The sequence below is a fragment of the Cyprinodon variegatus genome, unplaced genomic scaffold (assembly GCF_000732505.1).
Source record: "Cyprinodon variegatus isolate N-32 unplaced genomic scaffold, C_variegatus-1.0 Scaffold579, whole genome shotgun sequence".
Taxonomy (NCBI): domain Eukaryota; kingdom Metazoa; phylum Chordata; class Actinopteri; order Cyprinodontiformes; family Cyprinodontidae; genus Cyprinodon; species Cyprinodon variegatus.
In genome coordinates this window covers 1-23,573 of record NW_015151032.1, presented here as the reverse complement: position 1 = coordinate 23,573, position 23,573 = coordinate 1, and the positions used below count along the sequence as shown (strand labels likewise).

General features: G+C 37.8%; 2 protein-coding genes and 1 long non-coding RNA gene across 3 annotated transcripts in view; all 3 read right to left on the bottom strand.

Annotated features, from left to right (window-relative positions):
* mtap (methylthioadenosine phosphorylase) overlaps nucleotides 1-13,894 on the bottom strand; it is a 30,973-nt gene extending 17,079 nt beyond the window's left edge. The window contains exons 1-5 of the mRNA XM_015392217.1: nucleotides 13,825-13,894; nucleotides 9,897-9,983; nucleotides 9,757-9,815; nucleotides 9,487-9,654; nucleotides 538-640 (exon numbers count right to left, since the gene is read on the bottom strand). Of these exons, the coding sequence (XP_015247703.1) occupies nucleotides 538-640; nucleotides 9,487-9,654; nucleotides 9,757-9,815; nucleotides 9,897-9,983; nucleotides 13,825-13,848 (441 nt within the window). The 5' untranslated portion in view covers nucleotides 13,849-13,894. The remainder of the gene's footprint in view (nucleotides 1-537; nucleotides 641-9,486; nucleotides 9,655-9,756; nucleotides 9,816-9,896; nucleotides 9,984-13,824) is intronic.
* A 3,496-nt stretch (nucleotides 13,895-17,390) lies between these two features.
* LOC107095852 (E3 ubiquitin-protein ligase Topors-like) lies at nucleotides 17,391-21,822 on the bottom strand. The gene is made up of 2 exons (XM_015392208.1): nucleotides 21,688-21,822; nucleotides 17,391-20,226 (listed from the first exon to the last, which is right to left on the bottom strand). Exon 2 carries the CDS (start codon nucleotides 20,221-20,223, stop codon nucleotides 17,878-17,880), a length of 2,346 nt encoding a protein of 781 aa, XP_015247694.1. The 5' UTR covers nucleotides 20,224-20,226; nucleotides 21,688-21,822; the 3' UTR covers nucleotides 17,391-17,877.
* A 1,080-nt stretch (nucleotides 21,823-22,902) lies between these two features.
* On the bottom strand, nucleotides 22,903-23,364 carry LOC107095859. Its single transcript, XR_001481762.1, has 2 exons — nucleotides 23,130-23,364; nucleotides 22,903-23,006 (listed from the first exon to the last, which is right to left on the bottom strand). It is a non-coding gene; the product is annotated as an uncharacterized LOC107095859 (long non-coding RNA).
* Nucleotides 23,365-23,573: the final 209 nt, after the last annotated feature.

Below are 23,573 nucleotides of genomic sequence, written 5' to 3'. Positions count from 1 at the left end.
AACATGAACGCAACCTTTTGTCTTAATAAATGATTCAACATACGGTAGTGAGTGAGTCATATGTTGTGACTCAGGTTGTGTTTACGCATGACCTAGCTGAGCACATCACTGAAGTGTACAGGCTATTTATTACCGCCATCTACTGGGCTGGGATTTTACAAATAGTGGTGTCCCATTTCTTAGGGAGAAAATCTTCACTTGCACTTCCCTGATGGAGTGTACTTCACTGTGGAGGGAACTCACTGGAGTGTTCTCAGAACCAAGAGAGAGAAATGGGACTGGGCCTAAGTCTGTTGTAATTTTTGTTCCTTTGTCAACATTGATTACAAATATCTACATAAAATAGTTGCTGGTGCTGTTTTTGTTTTTTATAAAAAAAAAAAATAATAAAAAAATAAAGATGTCTTATTTTAGCTTGGTTCTAAGATTCTGCTGAAATTCTGCTGGTATCCACATATTGAAATGACAGCATTGTCTCTAAATAGGTTAAAAGCACCTCATGCTACTCTTTTGTTTTGTTTTTTTACTCAAACTGACCTCTCTGGTTTTGTTGCAAAAAGGCTCAGCCATGGGGATGTGGCAGACACCCGGCGGACTGGTGGGCTGCCCGTCATACAGCGTCTGAGGCCTCTTGGTGGTTCTGAAAAGGAGAGGCAGCAAGTTTTTATATGGAGTCTGTCAAAGCAGAGGTAGCCACAAACAAAATGGAACATGTAACATAACCAAGAAAATAAAGAATAATTGTTGAAATGATCGCTAAGCTGAGGAGTTAGAGGGCAAAATATCAGGCAAGTATGCAATGATGTTGCGGGAGCATAGTGACCAACTGACTTGCAAAAAATGAAGTCTACAGTGTTCGTTTCGTCCTACTTTGGGTTTACCGTAGATGCAGCAGGATGTTTATTTAATGACCAAATATTTATTACAAACCATTCAGTTTCTGTAAATAACTTTTCACACATTAATGTTGCAGCAACGATACATTTATGGTATAATGTCCAGTCCTACTAAATGCACTGAGAAACCAATTTTGACAATAAGTGTTTGCTTGGAAACTTGTACAGACTGCCATAACACTAATAAGCAGTGTTTTTCTCATCTGTCCAAGACAACAAAAGCATTCTGACAGGATAGAGGCAGTTTTTTTCAGTGAACAACTGTGCTCCTGTGTGTGTACATGCCGAGTCAGCAGCGCTGGAAAAGACATGGCTCAACCCTGTTTCCATTGAGCCCAAAAAGCAGAATAATGGTGGGTGGCACAAAACTGACTTTTCCCTGCAAACTAACATCATGACTTCTGTGCTTACCAAAAGCCTTCCAGCTTTTTCTCATTTATGAATGCCATGAGTGTTTTGGGATTCAGTGACCTTATTTGCATGCAGTAATGGTGAAGAATTTTCCCATTGTGGGAAAATAAAGGTATCTCTATTCTAATGCATTTGATGCCTTTGAGTGTCATCTCAACGTTTTTGATGAAATAAGGAAAAGTAATGGTGTCCAAACCTCCCCTCTACTGAAACATATACAGCAGAAGAAAAGGTTTCCACACCTGACTCAAGGCAAAACTTCGACTTCTTGTTTCCTTGAGTTTTCTCAGCCAATATACAGTCACAGCATAAATATCTCTGACATCCAAAGTATGAACACCTCTGATGCCCTGCCCTTGTCTTTTACTTGTAACTGACAACAGATGATTATGATCAACCTTTAAATGCTTTGTGCAATCTTTGCAAAGCTTTATGTGAATAGCAGGGATGTTTTCCAGGATAAAGTATTAGCAGAGAACAATGCCCGATTGTTGCGTAAAAAATGACTATAGACTTGCATTTAGCTCAGCAGATGTTTACATGCATTCGTGATGGGATGTTTTTATTGTATTTCATTAAAAGAAATAATTTTAAAATTCATATAAACAAAACAATAGACACACTCCCAAATCAATTAATTTTGAATGAAAAGAAATAAGAACAATCTTATATCTGCCCTTAGTTCATTTAACAGCAACTCTGCATCAGCTCTTTTAAAACATTTACATTGTTTTTTCTCATTTATCCACATTTACTGTGATTACATTTTATAGTATTTATTTAAAATATTATATAAGTATTAAAATATTCAAAATGTAATACCATCATTATGTCCATGCACTCATTTTAAACAGCCCTAACAATGTAGTTTTTATGTTTGCTCTTTTTTTAAATCCATCATCATTTTGACTCTTATATTACTTGATCAAGTCCGTTCAAGAAATGAGTTCCCTTTAATGTGACGGTCCGTTACATAATCTTTATTTTTTATTTATTTATTTTTTTTAAAGGGGTCATTATGAATTATTTGAGCCACCCTTTTTACACCTTTCTTATCGTTATCCCAAGCTATTTATCCAGAGCTGTTATACATTTAGACTGCTGGAGGACAAAGGGATCCCTTTTCATCATTCTATGTCTATTCTCCCATTCTGCAGTATTTGTTAGTTCAATCTCTAATGTTATGCTCTCGCTGCTTTTCCTCATAGTAACTTCATCTGGTCTGTTCCTGGTTTGCTGTGAAATATCAGCTGTGCAGCTGCCATCAACACCTTTGTTTATAGATGTTGGAGCTTGGGCTGTTTTTCAGTGTAGTCTTGTTTCTCCTACTGTGACTAACTGTATGTGCTCTCTTTCATCCTCTGATATGAGAACTGGTTCAGAGCTCGTTTGCCTGGCAGTGTGTTTCCTGGACTGGACTGCCTGTGGAGCTGGTTGACAGTTACCTTTTTCATCTCTGCTTCTTTTTGTATGTCTGCTTCTATCTCCTTAAACCCCAATCAGGCTTGGCAGATGGCAACTCACACTGAGTCTGGTGCTGGTGGAGGTTTCTTCCTGTTAAAAGGAAGTTCTCCTCTCCACTGTTACTATATTCATGCTTGTTGTGAGGGGCCGTTGGAAAGTCAACAACAAAATGCAAGCAAAAATCGTTGCCTCAATGACCTTCAGGTGGAGCTTGTCTTGCAAGTCAATGACAAGATGCAATGAACTGGTTTTCCTTGATAGAAAAAGTTAAAACTCTGTACAGTGACTTGAGATGACGTGTTGGTAAATGGCGCTACATAAATAAAAATAATTATTACTAGAAGAGTGTTAGAGCAGTTAGTGCTGCTTTAAAACTCGAGAAAAATCTAGGAGGTGGTAGCTATGGGAGAGGCATCATGGTAGAATTATATATAAACTATCTGCCCATGTTTCTTGTTTATTCTGATATATATAATATGGTATAATAAATAGTAATATATTAAACCAATAATATATGCTAGCTCCACCCTGAAAATGAATAAATAAAAGCTAAAAAAATTTAAAGTTATCGGAACATCCAAGTTTGAAGACAGAAATTCAGTCAGCAGTGTGACATTCTGTATGTCTGCAACCAATAATTATTTTTTGTGTCCATGCATAAGTAGGTTAAAAGCAATAAACAACCTTCTCTAACTGCTTCTTTTTTTCCTTTTAAAAAGAGCCCTGGGGGTAAAGAGAAGAGTGAAAATAAGGACATTATTTATCAAAGGAATATTCTACCAAGGTATAGAGCCACTTTTGCATAGGAGAAAACCCCCTGATTATATATATATAAAAAAAAGGGCCTTAAATAATATAATTTGCTTTTAATAGATTCTGGGAGTGGTTGTAGAGCACAGACTTTTTTCTCTAATCAAACTTTGTGGAAATATATAATTAAAACTTACTGTATTTTATGATTAATATATAATTAAGGAACACCAAGCTATTACAAAAAAGGTAATTATTTTCTTACATCATAAAGTAAACATTCCTAAGAATTGTTGCATTGTCCATGAAACAGCAGCCGTTAAACATGGAGTACATTTAATTTTTTTTTATGCAGTCTAGCCAGTTTTGGGCAGATTCATTTAGCTATTTAATCAGCTAGAAAGATCAGTTACAGACGACTGCAAAGCGAAAATGAAAACAAAGGAAATCAACTCATTCGGTTCAGGCTTTTAGAACAACTCAGGGCATCAGTTTAAACAGACAAAGGCCCCTATTTATCGATCATTTAGTTTGTGCACGATGAGCCAACGAGACGTGCTGAGCTAAATCGATACCGTCACATGCAGCAGGACAAGTCTGAGCAAGTCCTCACACTCACTTCCTCATCATGGATGAACAAGTTGTAATACTGATAGTTCATCTGGTTCATCCATGCACAACAAACCAACCCGCTGAGAAATGTGGGAGAGCAGGTTATTTAAATCGGCTCGACTTGTTGTGTGTAATAAACAAATGAGAACTCTGAAAAATGTACAACTAGGTTGTAGAGATGGTGTGGCCTCGTTTTAACCCATAAGCTTTCCATAGGTACAAAACAAGTCCAGCAGTGCTTCAGTATCAAGGTGAGGAGGAGCTGAGGATAAATTCTTAACTAAAAAAACAAAGATAGCTTTGCTTTTATCGTTAAACGCACAATCAATGACAAAACCTTTGAAATACAGTAACTAAGGCATCACATAACTTTTTAGTTGCATTGTACTTTATCTATTTTACTATAATTCTGCCAACAAAACTGTGTGCTGTGTTACAAACTGTTTAGATGGACCTTCTTCAACTGCATGCTAAAACTAAATTTGGCACTTGGATGGACTCCGATAGGCTTCAGTTCTCACACCTGATTTAGTCAGTTGCTAAGATGCTAGAGCTAATGAAGTATGGCAGGAACAATCGTATCTCCCCATTATTGATTGAACTGTTTTTCAACAGATGTTTAAAGTGTGCGGTAGGGCTCGGCGATTAATCAAGCTAATTGTTTGTTTGTTTTTTTCATTTAAATGAAGATTAATTTTTTTTTTTTTCCCATCAATTCACTTCTTGGGCTTCCGTAGCTCAAAGTAACATTGCTTTATTGTGTTTTGTGTACTCTCATTACTGCTAAATTAGTTCACTGTATGATGCCACTAGAAAACAATTAGTTTGTTTATATTTCATTGTAGTGAAAATTTATTGTTTTACAGCATTTTTCAATGCTTGACTTTTATTGCCATTTAAATTAAAGTCACCTCTGACACTGCAAAAACAATTTAAAAATAAGTAGAAATTGTTTTTTATTTCAAATGTCAGTTGTCTTATCCTGTTGGCAAAGTGTCTTACTTAACTGCCAAATTCTAGAAGAAAATGCACTATTTTAAGAAAAATTGTCTTGCATAAATTTCAGATTTTTGCAGTGCAGAAGGGATGACTGAATTCACAGCTAGTTTTTTTTAAAGCAATCATTTGTATTTTTGATTAAGAAACTTAAGTAAAGAAATAAAATAATAATATTATAGCAGTTAGATTAATGGGATTTGATGGGAAAAAATTATCTGCTGTTTCATGGTCTCCATGATGTGGTTAGTCCTTTAAGAAAATAATGTTTGATGCCTTCACAGAACAGATATGTTTATTACTGGGGCAGCATGAAAACAGTTCCACCTGACTACGAAACTATTGCCATATAGCACAGCCAACATGGATAACCATTAACTCAGATTTATATTTTTGCCCATTTATAACAATGTCCCTCCACTCTTAGTTAGCTCTGCTATCCCTCCCAGTGGCTGGTCACATCTATGTGTGAGCTTTAACATCTCAGCATCCAGGCTTTGAACTGACTTGGAAATTTCACTGATTTTATTTTTTCCAACTTGATCTCAGTGGAGGACGCTTTTTCTGCACTGCTTCCCCAGGGGATGGGTTAAATGCAGAGAGATCATTTTGTTACTCTGTACTTGTAAGAGAATAAAAATTTGAAGAAAACAAAACTACTGATTATAGGACTTCCAGAGACACCTGGTTTTATTGGACTTTATTTAGAGGCATCAGAGTAGAAGTGGACTCTATATAAATCAATGCCACACTTTTCAGATTTTAAAAACTATTTAAAGATATGTTTCCTTTTTTTTCCCTACTTCAAAGTGTGTGTCCCAAAACCTGAAAAACACACGGTGCTTGTGGTTTGGCATTTTAAAAGCTCCCAGGTCTGTGAATGCTTTTAAAAGCAACTCTTCACTGGTTTGGCATTAGAGCTGCACTGCACGCCTATTTTCAACACCTTAACTCCCTTTTACATTTGACCCACAGAGAAGTTGTGTTTACAAGATGACTAAACACCTTTTCAGGTCTCTCAGCATTTCTTTGGCTTCATTCTGGCCTCAGGCGGAAGATTCCTCCCACGTGTATCAGGTTCTGCTTCTTTAATATTAGCTTTGAGGACATCAGACCAGGAGATTTATAAATGAACTAAAAACAGTCAACCTTGTCTAGATTTATCAGTATTAGACAGAAATTTCAAATAATTCATAGAGCATTTGTTTAAAAGGACACCGGCAATGATTTTCATTCAGCATCAGTTATTTTATATCAACAGCCCCTATGAGGACATCAGAAATTAACACCAAATATTGGAGAAACCCAAAATATCTGCCTGAAGTCATTCGACACACAGTGAACTTTCTACTAACTGCCAAACCGGACACACAGTCCAAGTATACGTTAAACAGGTTTGGCAAATAACTAACCATTGTATTAGTCATAAACAAAGCATGGCGTGGATTTTATCTAGGCACAGCGGGTAAACATAAAGTTACAGCAATAACTCTCCTGCAAGAATAAAACCTCACTGAATGAAAGTTGAGACACACAGGAAGCCTAAATAAACCACAGCCATTTACAGAAGTATCTCCTTCCCAAAGGTTCATACTTCAAAAGTTCTGTTGTCATCTTGGTCTCCGTCTCTGCTCAAGTGTCACATTTTTCACAAAATCTCTAAGCAGTTTGTGACATCAGAAGATATCAGCTACGTTTCCTACTGAACAGGATGGGAGGCAAAACGTGGTTTTCACACATTACACTAAACACGATGACGAAAAAAAAACAACGATGAAAAAAACAAACGCTTCCTTCCTCCTGGACGGACATCCGAACACTTGAGTTACACATTAAGACTAATTCTGCTCCAACATGATTCTAATCTCTAAACAAAAGGTCTGCTGATGTAAAGTCAAAGTGTTTAGTTTCATTAAAAAAGGGAAACCAATCCTTTAACCACACTACAGATTTGTTTTAGCCATTCTAAATGTAAATATACAAAACAATATATTTTAGGGCTGTCGATTATTATTTATTTTTTTTTTTTATATAATTATCAGATAGGAAAAGGTTCCTCATATAAGACTTTTTACGAAATTAAACCAGGTGAAATTAAACTTTTCCACTTGTGGAGTTCTTTATAGAGCATATTGACAGACAGAAAAAGTTCTCTTTACCTTAAATGCAATATATTTACATATTTTTTACAATCTTGATATAATTAAAGCTCTGAGTTGTTGGATTTTCTGTCAGCTAAAGGCATTTTTTAGAGTCTCTAATCCAGTTAACGATTAATCGATTACTAAATTAGTTACCGATTATTTCAATAATCAATTAATAACGATTAACTGTTTGAGCCCTAATATATTTATTCATTTAAATTAATAAAATGCATGAAAACAATTAGATGATCTTAAATTAGGGTAATTTTTGTAAAAACATTTAAAAATATAACTTGATCAGATTTTATTCAAAGGAAAAGCAACAATAATCGCAAAGTTTGCTTAAATAATCAAAATGTTACATTAAATTTGGGTAACAAATTTTTCTAACCTAACAACATGAGGCTTTTTGGCATGGGGCATAATAAATTTGGTTGTTCTGCTCTTTTTAAAGCCACATGTCTGGTTTATGCCTTAATTAATGACATCGGTACATAACGAAACAAAACTTAATAAAGAGCCTTAACCAAGTCTATAGTGCCATACACATCAATTAACATGCATGTCATTAAAACTGCTTACAGTATCCTCTGATCATATGAACAGGATGAATGCAGAGAGAAGGTTTCCTCAGGCTGCAGGCTTGAACTTATCCCTAACAAAGTGTTGATGAAAGACTTATAATGACCTTAATGACAAGCAATAAAATTGTGATCGCTATCAATGTTAAACTGTTAAACAGTTAAACTGGTGGCTGAGATTAAATGCACACTGTAAAAAAAAAAAGACCAGGCTTTCCCACAGTTGGCTGTAGAGTGACCTTCACCTGAGCGCTGAATTGTTTTTAAATCAAAATAAGTTGCAAATACTTTGAGAAACAGTTTAAAACAAGAGCGCCCTTAAAGGAGCAAAAAGCTAAATTTCATTATTTTAGGTTGAAAAAAAAATCATATCTCTGTGTTGTTCTCCAGTCTCTTTTTTTTCTCCATGGGCGCAACAGCTATAGCATAAGAGCTAAAAGGATGTATCCAGGGGAGCAAAACATTCACCTCTAGACAACCAGGACCCATTGCTGCCGCAGAAAATTAAAAAAAAGTCTTTTAACAAAGAAATTGTCAGATAAGGAGAGTGTTGGCTTACTGAGTTAGAGCTGTGTGCTTGTGCTCTGAGAAGGTTGCAACTACCCGATTCGATCCCCACAGCCTCCACTGTGGGTTCCTGAGCAAGACACTTAACACTTAAGGCTGTGTAGGTACCCAGGTATAAGTCAAAGGGCCTTTATGCTCATAAAAAAAGGACATAGTGGCCTGATTTTCAGAGTGCCTTTTTTTAATTCTCATTTTGACAAATCACCTAAAATTAAAACAGCTAACTCTGGCTAGGTCAGTAGCACTACCGGGTAGATGTCTCTGATCCATGTGTTTTATGTAGCTTCTCCAAGTCTTTACACCATCATTTTTTCCAGCAGGGGAAAATTGTAGTCCGGACAGACGTTTCTCCTTGGCTCTACCTTGGCCCCACTGTGGCTCTACCTTTTTTATACGTCATCCAAAATAATCAGTTATCCTTAGCCTTCTTCAGGATTTGTGCTGCTCTATGTTTAAGCTGCTGGAGGACATAGGGATAACTTTTCCTCCTCCTACTTCATTCCATCTCTTTTCATTCATTCTGCAATATTTGTCGGTTTCCACTCATACATTCATGTTCTCTATGCTTGTTCTCATCTTAGTAGCTTCATCTAGTATGTTCCTGTTCAGTTGTGACTCCATCTTGGATTAAAATATCAGCTGTGCTGCTGCCATTAACATCTTTGTTTATAGATGTTTGGTCTACATTGCTCAACAGCACATCTAATGAGGAAAATTATTTATTTCAAAATATTTATTAATGCAACTTTTTTTTTTTATTGTCCTGGCCTACTGTGGGAACTCTCGTCTCTTGTAGGCTGTAGGAAAATGCTTGAGGTATTTTCACAATATTGACTTGAAGAAGGTTTTATGGGGTGATAAATCTGCGTATGATTCATGCAGGGCAAGAAAGCTCTGGGCACTGAGATGTTTGCTTGTTTTTTGTTGAAAAGGTCCTTAAAACGAAGACTGACCTCCACGAACGTTATGCTGGAACATTTTAGTGGTTTTTAGCTTGTACCAGTAAGCTGCCATGCTTAGGTGAGTCAGATAAATACCAATCAAAGTGTAGCACATTTAACTGACCTGTCAATGAACTGATCGATGATGACGATGTCTCCAGGCTGAATCTCTTCCCTCAGGGAGCCACAAGCTGTGGTGCCCACCAGATGAGTGCAGCCTTCCTCTCTGAGAGCCCAGATGTTGGCCTGGTAGTTAACATTCGATGGCATGATGGTGTGCTGTCTCCCATGTCTACATTTGGCAAAAATAGAGATTTTTATAAACATAAACGGAGCAAAATCCAAATCCAACCATGTTTTCCCCATTGGATGCAGTGAGCACAGAGGAGCTTACCTTGCCAGGAGCACACATTCCACATTTTTGATCTTCCCCAATATCAAAGCATCTGATGGCTGTTTAGAAATAAACACAACAGACCGTTCAGACTGAAACTTGACTTCTTAAGACTAAGGTAAGTGTACTTTGGGACTTGCCTTTCCATAGGGTGTGTCAACGTAATGCTCTGTTCTTCCCTCCAGGATATCTGGATCATCAAGGCCTGAGCCGCCAATGATTCCTATCTAAAGAATAAAAAAAACAAAGCAATAAATCAGACTTCAGCAACAAAAGTTGAAATTTGCAACTACAACTTTGGTGGCTTTACTCGGCTCCAGTGGTTTCCTGCACTACAACAGTCCTTACAAAGAGAAACAACGATCCCCTCATCCCCACTCAAATGATTTACTATACAAACTAGACACACACTCTAACCACAGGCAGTAGTTCCCACCATAAAAGTGTGATTTCATCATATAAATCACCTAATTATTTAATGCAAGTGGCCTCAGTCTTGCAGAGGTCTGTTTGGCTACATTCAAACTGTGAACTGAATAGGATACTGTGCTCTTACTGAAAGCATGAGACCATCAGGGGACAACGCCAGTGACCTTCATTATACCGTATGGCCCACAGAAAATATACACACGGTGTGAAGATCTTTTAAACTTTCATCATTCTTTGTTTTCCTTTAAATATTTCTTAAAACTGAGCAACTATGTGATCAACTATACTGTGTCCACCACATTTTCTTTTTTCCTTTAACAGCATTAGATTTTCCTCTGTTAGCAAAATCAACTAAAGGAATGTTGCACTATTTGTGCTTTTTCCCCTGGAGGGCCTCATCCTCAGGCGTCAGTTCTGAGTTGGTCTAGACCAGGGGTCTCCAACCTGTGGCTGTGGAGCCATAAGTGGCTCTTTATAGACACTCCACAATGACTCATCATCACAAACGCTAAAAAACAGATATATGAACAACAGCTGGTTTTCATTTTCTCCATTGACTAATTGTGTTGCATTTCCAAAATAAATTAGTTCTAAATACAACAGACAAATATATTTGGATCATTTTTAAGTGGAAGAAATGTTGTTTATTTAACATAAAGTTCTAATCTAGGGCTGCATCTAACAGTTATTTTGCATATCGATTATCTTTTTGATTAATCGATTAATTATCGAATAGCCAAAGTTTTCTTAGAGAAGATTTTTTATGAAATTAAACCAGAGGAAAATAAAACTTTTCCACTTAAGGAGTTCTGGATAGAAGATATTGCCAGACAAATACGTTTTTTTTTCTTAAACGCAAAATGTGGATATATTTTTTAACAATTTTGGTATAACTACTGCTCTAAGCAGGTTGCTCTGTCAGCTAAAGGCACATTTTAGAGTCTTTATACTCCAGTGAAGGATTAATAGATTACTAAATTAGTTGATGATTATTTCAATAATCGATTAATCAAGATTAATTCCAATTAATTGTTTCAGCCCCACTGTAATGTACCATAAAATCATACATGTAGCCCATTCAAGGCCAATTTCTAATTCATTAGGGCTTCATATGCAAATAAACAGAGACTAGAGAGACGGCTGGGTAATGAAGTAATGATTTCTATTTCTGCACTTCTGTTGTATACTGGAGTAGACTTCTAGGGGTGGCAATGATAATAAACTTGTGAAAAACATTTACTGGTAAGAAATCTGTTTACATTCCTGTTTGGATTTCCCTTTCTGCATGGACTCACATGTTGTTTGCCTCACCACTAATCGGCTTGTAGTCTGACCCTTGCAGCCTGATCTTATCTTACTACCTTACTGAACAGCCCCACCCTGCTTTTCTCATTTTCCCCTCTGGTGTGATCTGGCATGAAATAAACTGTGCTGTAGATGGTAAAGCAGGACTAAGGCTACGTTCACACTGCAGGCCTTGATGCTCAATTTCGATTTTTTTTACGTGGCTGTTCATATTTCCAAATAAATGCGACTTGTATGTGATCGCCTGTGTGAACTGCAGTCATACAACGCAAGTGTCCCGCATGTGCAGTAGGGGGCGCAATGACATCACAGGCCAGTGTGGTCTTTTTTTTTTTTTTCAGAAGTAAACATGGATGGTAGTACCGGCACGCATGTAGCAGTCTTTTCCAACCATAAAAACACAATCTTTTAAATACGGTTAAACATAAATACTGCTCTCCTCATCATCATCTGCCATGGTTGTTGTTTTTCTTGCCACTTCTGCGTACCAAGACGCAGAATAGTGACCTTTGTCGGGTATTAATGACGTTCAGGTTGGACGAATCCGACCTGGCCGTTCACACACAGGTCGCATTTGAAAAGCTCAGATTCGTATCTGATTGGGACCACAAGTGGCCTGGGTCGCATTGGAAAAAATCGGATCTGTGTTGTTCAGACAGCCATGAAAAGATCAGATCCAGGTCGCATATGGGCAAAAAAAAAAATCGGATTTGGGACATTTCAGGATGCAGTGTGAACATAGCCTAAGTCAGTGTTTTTACAACCCTGGTCCTCAAGGCACAGCTTTCTCACACCTGTTCAATTGATAGCAGATTATCAGGCTTTGCTGAACTGCAATCATCTGAATCAGGTGTTCTGAAGCTCAGAAACATCCAAAACATGCAGAGCAGTGTGCCTTGAGGACCAGGGTTGAAAAACACTGGCCTAAGTGACCGGCTGACTAACCACATTGAGCAGACATCACATTACTTCATGAAATGACTATGAAGGGGAGTGGGGGCCTAGGGGGAGCTTGAAATCCCGAGGTTGTGTGTTTGAGCCCCACTCCCGCAGACAGCAACTCTGGGTCTCTGAGCAAAGACCTTTAACCCCACACTGCTCCCCAGGCGCCCTACAATGGCAGCCCACTGCTCCCCAAGGGGATGGCAATAATGTGAGATCAATGTGAGAGCAATAAAGTTGATTATAAAATCTGCTTAATTATCTTTACAACCCTCTTCATCATTCTTCACCTTCACTAGACATGGATATACTTTAGTATGTTCTGCCTTAAAATGAGTCTTATCAGTCTACCTTGAGCTTCACAGCCCCCCTCCTCACCCACTATCTCCATTCATCTCCTGGTTGCAATCTTTACTAACTGTAGCAGCAACGTCCACCTCTCCCTCTTCGGTTCTTTGAAAGAACATGTTTATTTTGGAAGTTTTTCCGTTCTTCCAGCAGCTCTTCTTTGCTGTTTCTTTTCTGGAATCCGCTTAAGTACCTCTCTTTGGAATCCATCGTCGCTAACACATTGTACGTAACGGTTACGGTTTTAATCGACGCTCTGGATTACCCATAATTCCAAGAGGTACATCGTTCTTTTAAGATCATTATTGCAGTTTAAAACATATTATATGAGTGTTTTGGTTTTTTTAACCAACCATGTAATAAACTATACACAGTTATTAACATAGTAATTAAAAGTCCCACTGTCGGCTCACCATCATGCAGACATCTGCCATGTGTTGGGGTATAAATACCGTCTGGTCAATGAACTTGGGGTAGATTGGGGTCAAGAGTAATTTTTCGCTCCATTACATCACCAAGGAGTCGTCCTAGTCTAAAATTTTACCGATTTACACCACTGGTTAAAGGTAAGAAGGCAGAAAACTAATGGAAATAGTGAAATAAACTTGATCAACCTTGAGGACATGTCAATAGAGGAATAAAAGAGTTTAACATAACTCCAGCCATTGTGGTTTCTACTCTATTGTCCTAGATGACAGTCAGCTGTGGGTCAGACTACAGGCTGCAAACAGCAGGGTGTGCTCTGACTGCCACGTGTTTTCGGATGGTTCAACTCATATTAAACGTTTTCTAAATAAAAAAAAATTTAAAGTCACGCATTTTACAGCCAGAATAGTGTTCAGACAGACATGTTTAGATCATAAACCGCAGCGACTGATTGCTGTAGCTTAATTGCAACGCTAGCATGGAGGAGCTTGTTTCTGCGAGGTTTGTCCTCCTCTCCACATCATGTGGTTTATTCTGTCCTGTCAGCGAATGCAGCCACACAGCTAACAGCAGCTAACATCAGCTAACAGCTAATCATCATCAAACAACGGTTCATACCTTCACCGGCACGGAGGACGCCATCACATCTATCTATCTGCTAGGTTTGGTTAAAATAGAAAGAGACCCGCTGCGAACAACATCCGTCTGCAGAATGAACACCCACTATTCTCTTCCTGTTTTGGGGTAAAAAATAAAAGCACTGCGAAAAAATATGCATATATCCACACCCAATTACTTAAATGAGAGATTATCTTCTTTACGAGCCAACCTTTGGTTATTTATCACCGAGCTACACCCAAGTGTGTAGATAATTGTTCGTAAAAATTATTAACCAAAGGGGGTTAAGATGTATTTATTTTTTTTAACAAAATAATGCAGCAAGTTTACTAGTCAGCCTTATCAAAAGTGCGATTTCATTCCATCCGTTTTTTTTTTTTTTTTCATATATTTTTCATTAAGGAACAGGATTAGGGCCACTGGAAAAAAAAAAGAAGTTAACTGGTTTTAAAGTTAACTGATTTTTAGATTTTATTTCAGTTTAATATTGGGAAAAAAAGTCAGAATTCTGAGATTAAAGCCACTTTAATCTCAAATCTTCTGACTTTTTTCTCATAATTCTGACTTTAATCTCAGAATTCTGCCTTTTTTCCCAGAATTCTGACATTAATCTCAGAATTCAGATTTTTTTTCTCAGAATTCTGACTTTTTTTCAGAATTCTGACATTAATCTCAGAATTCTGACTTTAATCTCAGAATTCTGACTTTAATCTTAGAATTCTGACTTTTTTTCAGAATTCTGACTTTTTTTCCCAGAATTCTGACATTAATCTCAGAATTCAGATTTTTTTTCTCAGAATTCTGACTTTAATCTCAGAATTCTGAGTTTTTTTTCCGAATTCTGACATTAATCTCAGAATTCTGACTTTTTTCTAAGAATTCTTACTTTAGTCTCTTTTCGTTGCCTAATTCCGTCATTTTCCACCAATGTTTTTCTGTTCCTCTCAAACAACTTACATCTTTTTCAGTGAAGCTGAGCGCTCACTCCCACATCTCTTCATGGTGCCCATCTACACTAAGATCCACAATTCTGAGATTAAAGTCAGAATTCTGAGAAAAAAAAGTCAAAATTCCGAGCAAAAAAGTCAGAATTCTGAGATTAAGTCAGAATTCTGACTTTTCCCCCAGATTAAACTGAAATAATATATTAAAATCTGTTCACTTTTTTTTCAGTGGCCCTAATTTTCTTCCGTATTTCCTTTAATATGCACTTATAAAAGGATAATATTGCGGAGTATCTAACAGAGGTTAATTGCCAGATGGTCGTGATTTATGACGCCCCTCATTTTCGGATAAACAGCTGGATAATCCAATGAGAGCGTAAACTGTCTAAAGCTGTGTTAGCTTTATAGAGACTAAAGTTTGGACACCATCTGTAATAGAAAAAATATTTTCATCGTTTTAAGGCCCCCGTTTTTAACCTTAATTCCTTATATGAAAGGACAAAGCGTATGTTTAAAACACAAGCAAGTGGTTGTCAATCGAATGTCATTGTAATGTTAACACATTTATAGCTACACATCTAATAGTAATATATAGTCTTTATTTTTTTCAGGGGAAAAGCAAAATTATTCCTTTTTTTACCAGATGTAACCGTTATCAGCTCTCTTTCAGTGGTGTCACCTTTATAACACTGCCCCCTTCTGGACGGAAGAGTTAAAAGCACATCAAAAGACTTCATGAAACACCTCATGTAACTGGAATTGTTTTGCAAAGAAGAATGGTCAAAAATGCCTTCAAGGAACCCTTCGAAAGCTACGGGAAGCGACCAGAGGCTGTTGTTTTTGCAAAAGGAGGATCCACTAAATATGAATGTCTTTTTTGCTGAGGTTCTCAAATTTTTGTACCTGTCAAGTTTTGTTTTAATGCATATTGCACATGTTCTGTTAGTCCAATAAACCTCAATTCAATACTGAAATATTACTGTGCCCATCAGTTATTAGATATATCAAACTGAAATAGCTGTTGCAAACACGCAAATATTTAGAAAGAACAATAACTAAGATTAATGGGGTACCCAAACTTTTTCATATGACTATATATATATATATATATATATATATATATATATATATATATATATATACACACATACATGTGTATACATACATAGTGTTGCGCCGATGCTATTTTTTTGGCCCCTATGCTGATACCCGACATTTGCCTGTGCAGTATCGGCCGATACCAATACCATACCAATACCATCTGTTTGAAATCGATGCGTGTATATAATAGTTGAATAAACTTTTGGCTCTTAAAATGGTATTGGTAATATTTTAGTGCTGACCCGATACACCAATATATATATATATATCTACATATGTGTATAAAACTAGTGTTGGAATGGTTGAGAATCTATAGCTTTACATGAGATTATTCTATAAAAGTCTGCTTTTTCAGTTGTGAAAACATGTGTAAACATTAGGGTGATGGCAAGTAAGTCTTCTCAACTTCAGACAAGGTGCTCATTATATAGGTAGGCGCTTATAGTAGGCGCTCATTTTATAAAAAAAAATAACCTGAATGTTAGAACTGTAACTATACAGTCATGTTTACATTGTTTTTTTTTTTATCACAATGTTATCTTTAATCACTTACCTTATCAAGGCTGCACTTGATAAGGTAAACACTAATTACTAAGACAGGTGTTGATCATTTTTGACTTGCCATATTTTTAGCAAAATATGTATTAATTTTTTCAATCGACTCTTTAAATTCATCTGTGTCATTTCTTGACAAAGGCACAGATAATTTTGTGTTTAATGGTTGTTTAATTCTCTAAACTTTTAACTGATAAACCTGCAATTAGAAACAATGGTACATCCCTAAGGCAGAGCAATTTGAACCACAGAAGAGCCTTTATTTACAAAGCTGAAAATGGGAGTAATCACAACTGCTCTTGCAGGCATGCATGTCTCCTATCTATGAACTTTATCTCATATTGTCTTACAGCATATCTAATAAAAACATCTCTTAAAATAAGTCATAAAAATATAGGTTGGGCAGAGTTACTATGTGCTGCAGTTCCCCAGTCTTGCTCTGGTTTTAAAATCTCGTCTGGCCTCGCTATTCAGTCTTTTTCCCAAAGATAAGGAAAAGTAGCTATTTTCTTGATGCCACTCCCAGCCTTATCTAAAAGACATTCTCACTCTTCTTGCCCGTTTTGAAGCTTGAATGGTGCATTACCTCCTTTAATGTAGTTGTTTATTAGGAATTGTTTAGGTGCCAAGAACCTACACGCCACTTAATTGCTCTGTAACACTTTTAATGCATCCCTTCCACCTGCTTCACTTAATACATATACTGTACTTAAAGGTTGTATTAGTATACCTTTGCAGTGTATGATTATGATCAATAATTTCCAGATTTTTTATATCTTTATTAGGAGTGCCAATAAGTGAAGCAGGTGCTTTGTTTGCATCCAATTAAAGAAACAATGAATCCAAAAGTCCAATAGGAAATTAAATCATAAACAACCATCTTCATGCTACCAGTAAATAAAAAAAGGAAATACAGTAACCCATTCAAATTTATTCTTAAAAGAAAACTCAATACAAGTCCATTTTGAAGTCAAAATACCATCGTAACTGAGCCACTTAGAGCTAAAATTACCCATAAATATTACAGATCTATAAAAACAGAAAGGTACTTAAATCCCTGAAAGAGCAGCGACTACTGCATATTGAATTGCAAAAATTATACTTTGTTGTTTTACAAAATAAGAGCTTATTGTTACACAAAAGATCTAACTCCAAATAGGTTTACCTCTCCCTTGCTTACATTGTTGTGTTCAGGATAAAACAGCTTGATTTAGGACATACTTTATATGGAGTCGATACTGAATAAAAAATTGCTGCTTTGAATATAGAGATGATTGCTTGCCTGATGCATGGCTGACAAATGAATTTTACTGTAAGAAAACATTTTATCAATAAAAAACAGTAATTAGACACCATTTAAAGTTTCCTGTGTGGTTTTGTAACCTTGAACATAGCAGAAATAGTTCTGATGTGAAATACTTGTTGGCAGTTGTAGAAATGAAGGTTCGATGCATCAATGTGATTGTAAACTGTGGTCCGCAGGCGTGAGGTTTACTCTGTCATCAGCAGCAGCGCAGTCAGAGGGATTTTCAGTGGTCCTGCTGACAGGACTGACACCCTGATTGGCAATAGACTCGCTGTCGCTTTCGATGGTGATCACATTTGTTGAGGACTTCGATTTGCGCTCAGTGCTCTTGCTTTTTTTACTTTTCTTTTTGTGTTTCTTCTTCTTCTTATGGTGGTGTCTGTGTCGTTCACTGTCAAGTTCTCTGCTCCCGCTCCTCTTCCTCGACCTGTCTTTAGGTTTTTTATGGTGCCTCTCTTTGCTTTTCTTCTTGTGTTTCGTTACAGACACCGAGTCGCTTTCGTTGGAGAGGTTTTGGTCTTTTTTGGGTGGCTCCTCCAGATGTTTTGCTTTGCATTTCCTTTTGCCTCCAGGCTTGTCATGATGAGACCTCCTATCAGGCGAAGGGGATCGGCTGGACTGAGACCCGGATCGGGGCCGCCTCCTGTGTCTTCTCTGAGAGGAGTCCCTGCTGCGACTCCTGGACTCAGAGGGTGAGTACGTGCGGCTGCTGTAATAGTAGGACCGCCTCTGTGTGTAGTGAGTCACGCTGCCGTTCCTCTCATGCCTGTAATGGGTGTATGACTGGTAGCTGTCCCTCTCCGCGTGGACTCTGTCACTATTTGAGAAGTGTCCACTGCTGGAATGAGAGCCGAAACTGCCGTGAGAAATTACCGGACTTCTGGAGTGCTTGCTCCCTCTGCTCTTCGAGTTGCTCTTCTTTCTCTTGTGCTCTTTCTCCTTCGACTTGCGTCTCTCCGTTGCTCTTTCTCTTTCTTCAAATCGTTTATCCGTTCTGGAGTGTTTGTGTACTTTTGATTTAGGTCTGTCTTTTGAAGACGACCGATGTCGGTGGTCTGTTTGGACATTTTTAGCCCTACTAGAATCGCTTCTGTGTGAAGCAGCAGGGCTACAGCTGGTGAAACGGATGTGTTGGGACTGGATGGGAGCGTCCTTGGTCTCCTCAATGGAAGAGTCGTCAGAGTCAGAGGAGAGATGGACCAGCTCTGGAGTCCGCTCTGCCGCTGGCTTAATGTATCCCACTATAACACAGTCGTCACTGTCAGGAGACGTGCAGCCGTTATCTGTGCGCTCAGCACAAGCAACATTGACTGGGCTATGCGATGTAATCTCTTGTGGAGAAACATTAAGCTCTAGCGGTTCCTCCTCTGAGCTGCTCTCTGAGTCCAATTCCAGGACTGAACCAAGTTGTGGTCTGCTGGTCTCTGCTGCAGTAGAATATGACGGCCCTGGTGTCTCATCGTCCCATAAAGACTGACCCAAAGCAGAAGCGGCGATCCCAGGAGGTTCCACATCGGCAGAGCTTTCCTCCTCCTCTGAGATGGCGATTACAGATGAGTTGGAGCTGCTGTGCTCATTTGAAGAGGGCGCTGGGCAGTCATAAACAGCATGCTGGTCATAGGCCTCCATATTGAAGGGAGACCTTGCAAAATTGATAAATTCGTGCAGAAAATGCTCCGTCCGGCCCTGCAGAAAGGGTCTGAGTTCTCCCTGGATGGCCCCGTCCTCCATGTCGTAGCGTGTGATGCGTGACATGATGATATGCTGAACTATGTTGACCAGAGAGCCGTGGGCCCCATAAAGCACCATGAGTTCCCTTTTCAACCACGGGACCAGTCTATGTAGACAGGCGGGATTTCTTCGGTAAAATTCAGCAGAGGTGTCTCGGGAGCGCCCTCCGTCTCTCACGTTTTGAACCCTCACCCCCCGTCGGTACAGCTCCCTCCTGAAGTTGATCATTTCCTGCTCCCTAACGTTGTTCACAGCCCTGCCTTCACTCGCAGCTCTCCTCTTAGCCGCCAACCTACTCATCATGCGTCGAATGTAACGATCCTGCCGCTGCTGTTGGAAATTTGCAGAGGCTTCAAACATTACACCGTTGTCTGGAGGCGGAGAGGTTCTCCTCATCTGTCGATGAACTCCAGTGAGAGTCGTTCGGTACCTAAACCGCACTCCCTCGAAATAACCAAAGGAGGAATTATCCACTTGCTGTTTCAGCTCATACTTCTGGAAGTCCTGGTCCGATTTTATGCTGTGATAGATTGAACTAAATGGCTGTTTACAAAGTGGACACTCGGGTTTGTTCTTCGACCACTCCAGAATACAGCGGAAGCAGAATTTGTGCAGGCAGCGGTCCAAGTACGACATGTTATGAAATGCATCCAAACAGATGGGGCACTTGGAGTCTGGAGACACTTCGGCAGACATTGTCTTTGCGGTTTTACTTCGTCTACCCTTCGGGCTTTGCTGCAGGGCAACCTTGATTGCTGACATGATCTGAGAAGAAAGAAAGTCAAACGCATTTTACAACTCAATTACAAAGAGATGTAGCCTGATAAAGCAGACTAAATGTGAAATTAAATGTGTAATAAATGTGTAATTTATTCTGGCCCCTGTGAATGAGACATCGGAAGTTTGTTGAGGAAAACGACCCATTGTTTTTCAAACCATGTCTGTGCCTATTGGCCAACGCTCTGACCAATGAACGTAACTGACTGTGACATAGTAAGTGCGACAGAAAGCTGGTGGGGGAGTATAAACAAAACAGCCTGTCGTTAAAACGATGAATACGTCCTTAAAAATGACTGAGCGTAGAGCCTCTTCCTGCTCATGTTTCAACAAAAACCTTGAGTCTAATCCTTGTAAAACTGATTCAAAGAGTCAAATGAGTACTGTTCAATAGGTGTTGCCATCTGTAAACTCCAGCGTTGCGCAGCTTTGTTGTCATGCCCTCAAAACGCCGCCCTCTTTGCATCCAGAAATTCAAAACACATCTCTGTGTTGTGATTGGCCGGCCAGTTCTAGGGCCTGGGGCATTGATCGAGGCTAGACCATTCGCAGGCAAAAATTATTTTGGCCGCTGGCGGGTGGGGCTAGTTTACTAGGCTAATAGAGATGGGGGGGGAAAAAATATTAATGTTTGAAAAGTTTGAGGTGAGACCCATGCAAAACTGCACTAATGCATCTGGTTGAAGTTTCTGGGTTACTACTACTAATAAAAATGATCAGGTTGTAATCCAGGATTCATACACATGATAAATAATGATCACTCATCCAACATGAATCAGAGCAACTTTCTACAGGTAGAAAACAATTTAGAGCCCTATCTACAAAACCCCCCATATTGAACTTAGGAGTACATTTTATGAAATGTAATGCATTCACTGATTTAAAAAAACAAAACAATACGAGTATTGTTATGGTTAAAGGATTGTTTAGCATTTATTTTCCCTAAAAATATATCAGGTTTTATTGAAGAACATGGGCTTATATGTAAAAGTTACATGTTTTTGGTTTCGTGGGGATATCTATAAAAGCAGAGAGGTCGTCTATTCAAGGTTATTGATACCGAAGCAAACCTTTTTAAGTAGAAAAACCGGTGTACACGGGGTCTTGCTTTGGGTAAACCAACATATAAACATGTAAGGTCAACAAATGCGAAAAAGACAAATCTAACCATTCTAAAACCAAGATACCCGGGACAGCTAAAGACTACCACAACTATTGTGATTTCTGGAATTTAATGCAAGTTACTGTGAATAATTATAAATAAATAAAAAACGCCAACGTTTACGTAGACTTTTCTCTTGCACATGTTTATATTACAAGAGCTAAATAAATAACGAAAAGCTGTTTACAGATCAACTTGGTGAAAGTTAGCAGGCTAGCTAAGCTAGGAAGGCTGGAAGAACTACAGCTGGTAAAATACGGCTTAAGGAAAAGTTGTTAAACATTTACCTTTTAATTTGTAGAACGAGTTTACAGTCGGTAACTGATTTTCCCTGCTGTTCTGGGGGAAACTCGCTCATTTCAGGGTAATTTTACGGACAAACATCTCCTTCCTGACGTTTTGTAACTTAAGGCATTACAGGTAGTTCTTGAGACAACTTCCGCATTTCAAAATAAAAGCCTCTTAAAAGTAAGCTCACATTTTATGTTTAACTTTGAAAATACTGACGTGCTTTAAATCACAGCTTGAAAGGAAAGTGAAATTCAAGGTTTTTGAAGACAAATAAGACTGAATTTAATTGTGTGTGTGTGTATATATATATATATATATATATACACACACACAATTAAAAAAAAGAAATTCGTTTTTTCCTAATTTACAAAATAGAAGTAGGATTATCAATGTTACCGGAGATTAAGAGTCAAGGGCATAGAACAAACCTGGGAAGTCAGCAATCATACTATGTAGTCTCGAAACTTTGCGCAAGAAAGGACTGAAACCTTGAAGACAAAGCTTAATCTGTAAAAGAGCCACCTTAGGAGCTAAACTATATCTATTAGAAAAACTATGCATACTGGAAGCATGCCTTTTATTCAAATGAGATGAGCTTTAATAAATTTATTCTGTTTGAGAAAAAGACCTTTAATTAAAAAACAAAAAACAGTTAAGCATGTTGGGCAGCATCTGTGTATGAGAACCTTGTCAATCAAGAAATATGATTAGTGAAGATGACATTTTGGAAGGCAGTCTGCAGCTTAAGTAGGTTTAGGTCATTGCTCTGTCTTCCAAAATAACAAGCCAAAACTCGCATTGATGGTAGAGAGCGACCTCCTGAAGACCAAGGTGGAAATTACAGACAGATTAAGTGAGGTCATCACTTAAAGATTCTCCATGCAAGAAAACCATCACATCCGATGCTGCATCCAGCAAAATAAAACACAATTACTAATAGCATCAATAAGTTTGATGAAGCAACTTCAATTCTGTGTGCAAAGTAAACCAAAAAAATGTCTCGTTAATATTACATGTTAATAACCAAAAAAAACAAAAACATTCACCTCCAATATTGCCCCCATCTTTATCCTTATGAAGTTCAGTTTTCTAAATTAAAACAACTGCTGTTTAAAAGAGAGATGAAGAATAACTACTAAATTAAAAATAACCAAACATTTCATCAATCATTAAAGCCATATTTTTGTTTTTATTGGAATATACAGTTTTTACAACAAACACTCAATGAAATGAATTAACTATTCAAAGTTCAGTGATGGCCATGGGTCTCGGGGAGATCAGGAACAACTTCCCCCGTCTCCAGAATGGTGTCACCCTGAGAACAAAATAAAACAACGACTCAGAAAGTAAGAGTATGAGGTCACAGTTAAAGAAATAACGATGTCCACATGTAACATCTAAAAACGAGTGTCAACAAGTCAGAATAATTTATACTTACAGGGAAAAGCTTGGGTTTTAGTTCCACAATGCCATAAGGTCTTTGCTGTGAAGAAAGATGGCAGCATTAATTAGTATCTGTCCTGATCAGAAAAGGTTTTATTCACCTACCAATAACACTAATAAGAATAACGTTTAATGATAAAAGTCAAAGTGAACACGGCCACATAGCTATAATAGATAATCAGGACCAACTTGAAAGTCACAAGTTACCCTAAAAACAAACTCAAAGTTTTAAAAACCAGCGAGGTGCTTAAACTTAAACTTGCTGTACATAATCCTTGCATATAGAAATAGACACAATACATTTACTTAGATAATATTGATTTAACAAAATCATTTTTTCTCTTTTTTTTTTTTTTTTTTTTCTTTACACATTATAGGTATTGAAAAAAGAAGTGGGAAGAAAAGAAAGTTGCAATATTTAATGCAATGAAGTCTGGTT

What these genes read in the sequence shown, in the direction of transcription:
- LOC107095852 (XM_015392208.1), bottom strand. Translation starts at nt 20,223, where the DNA reads ATGTCAGCAATCAAGGTTGCCCTGCAGCAAAGCCCGAAGGGTAGACGA.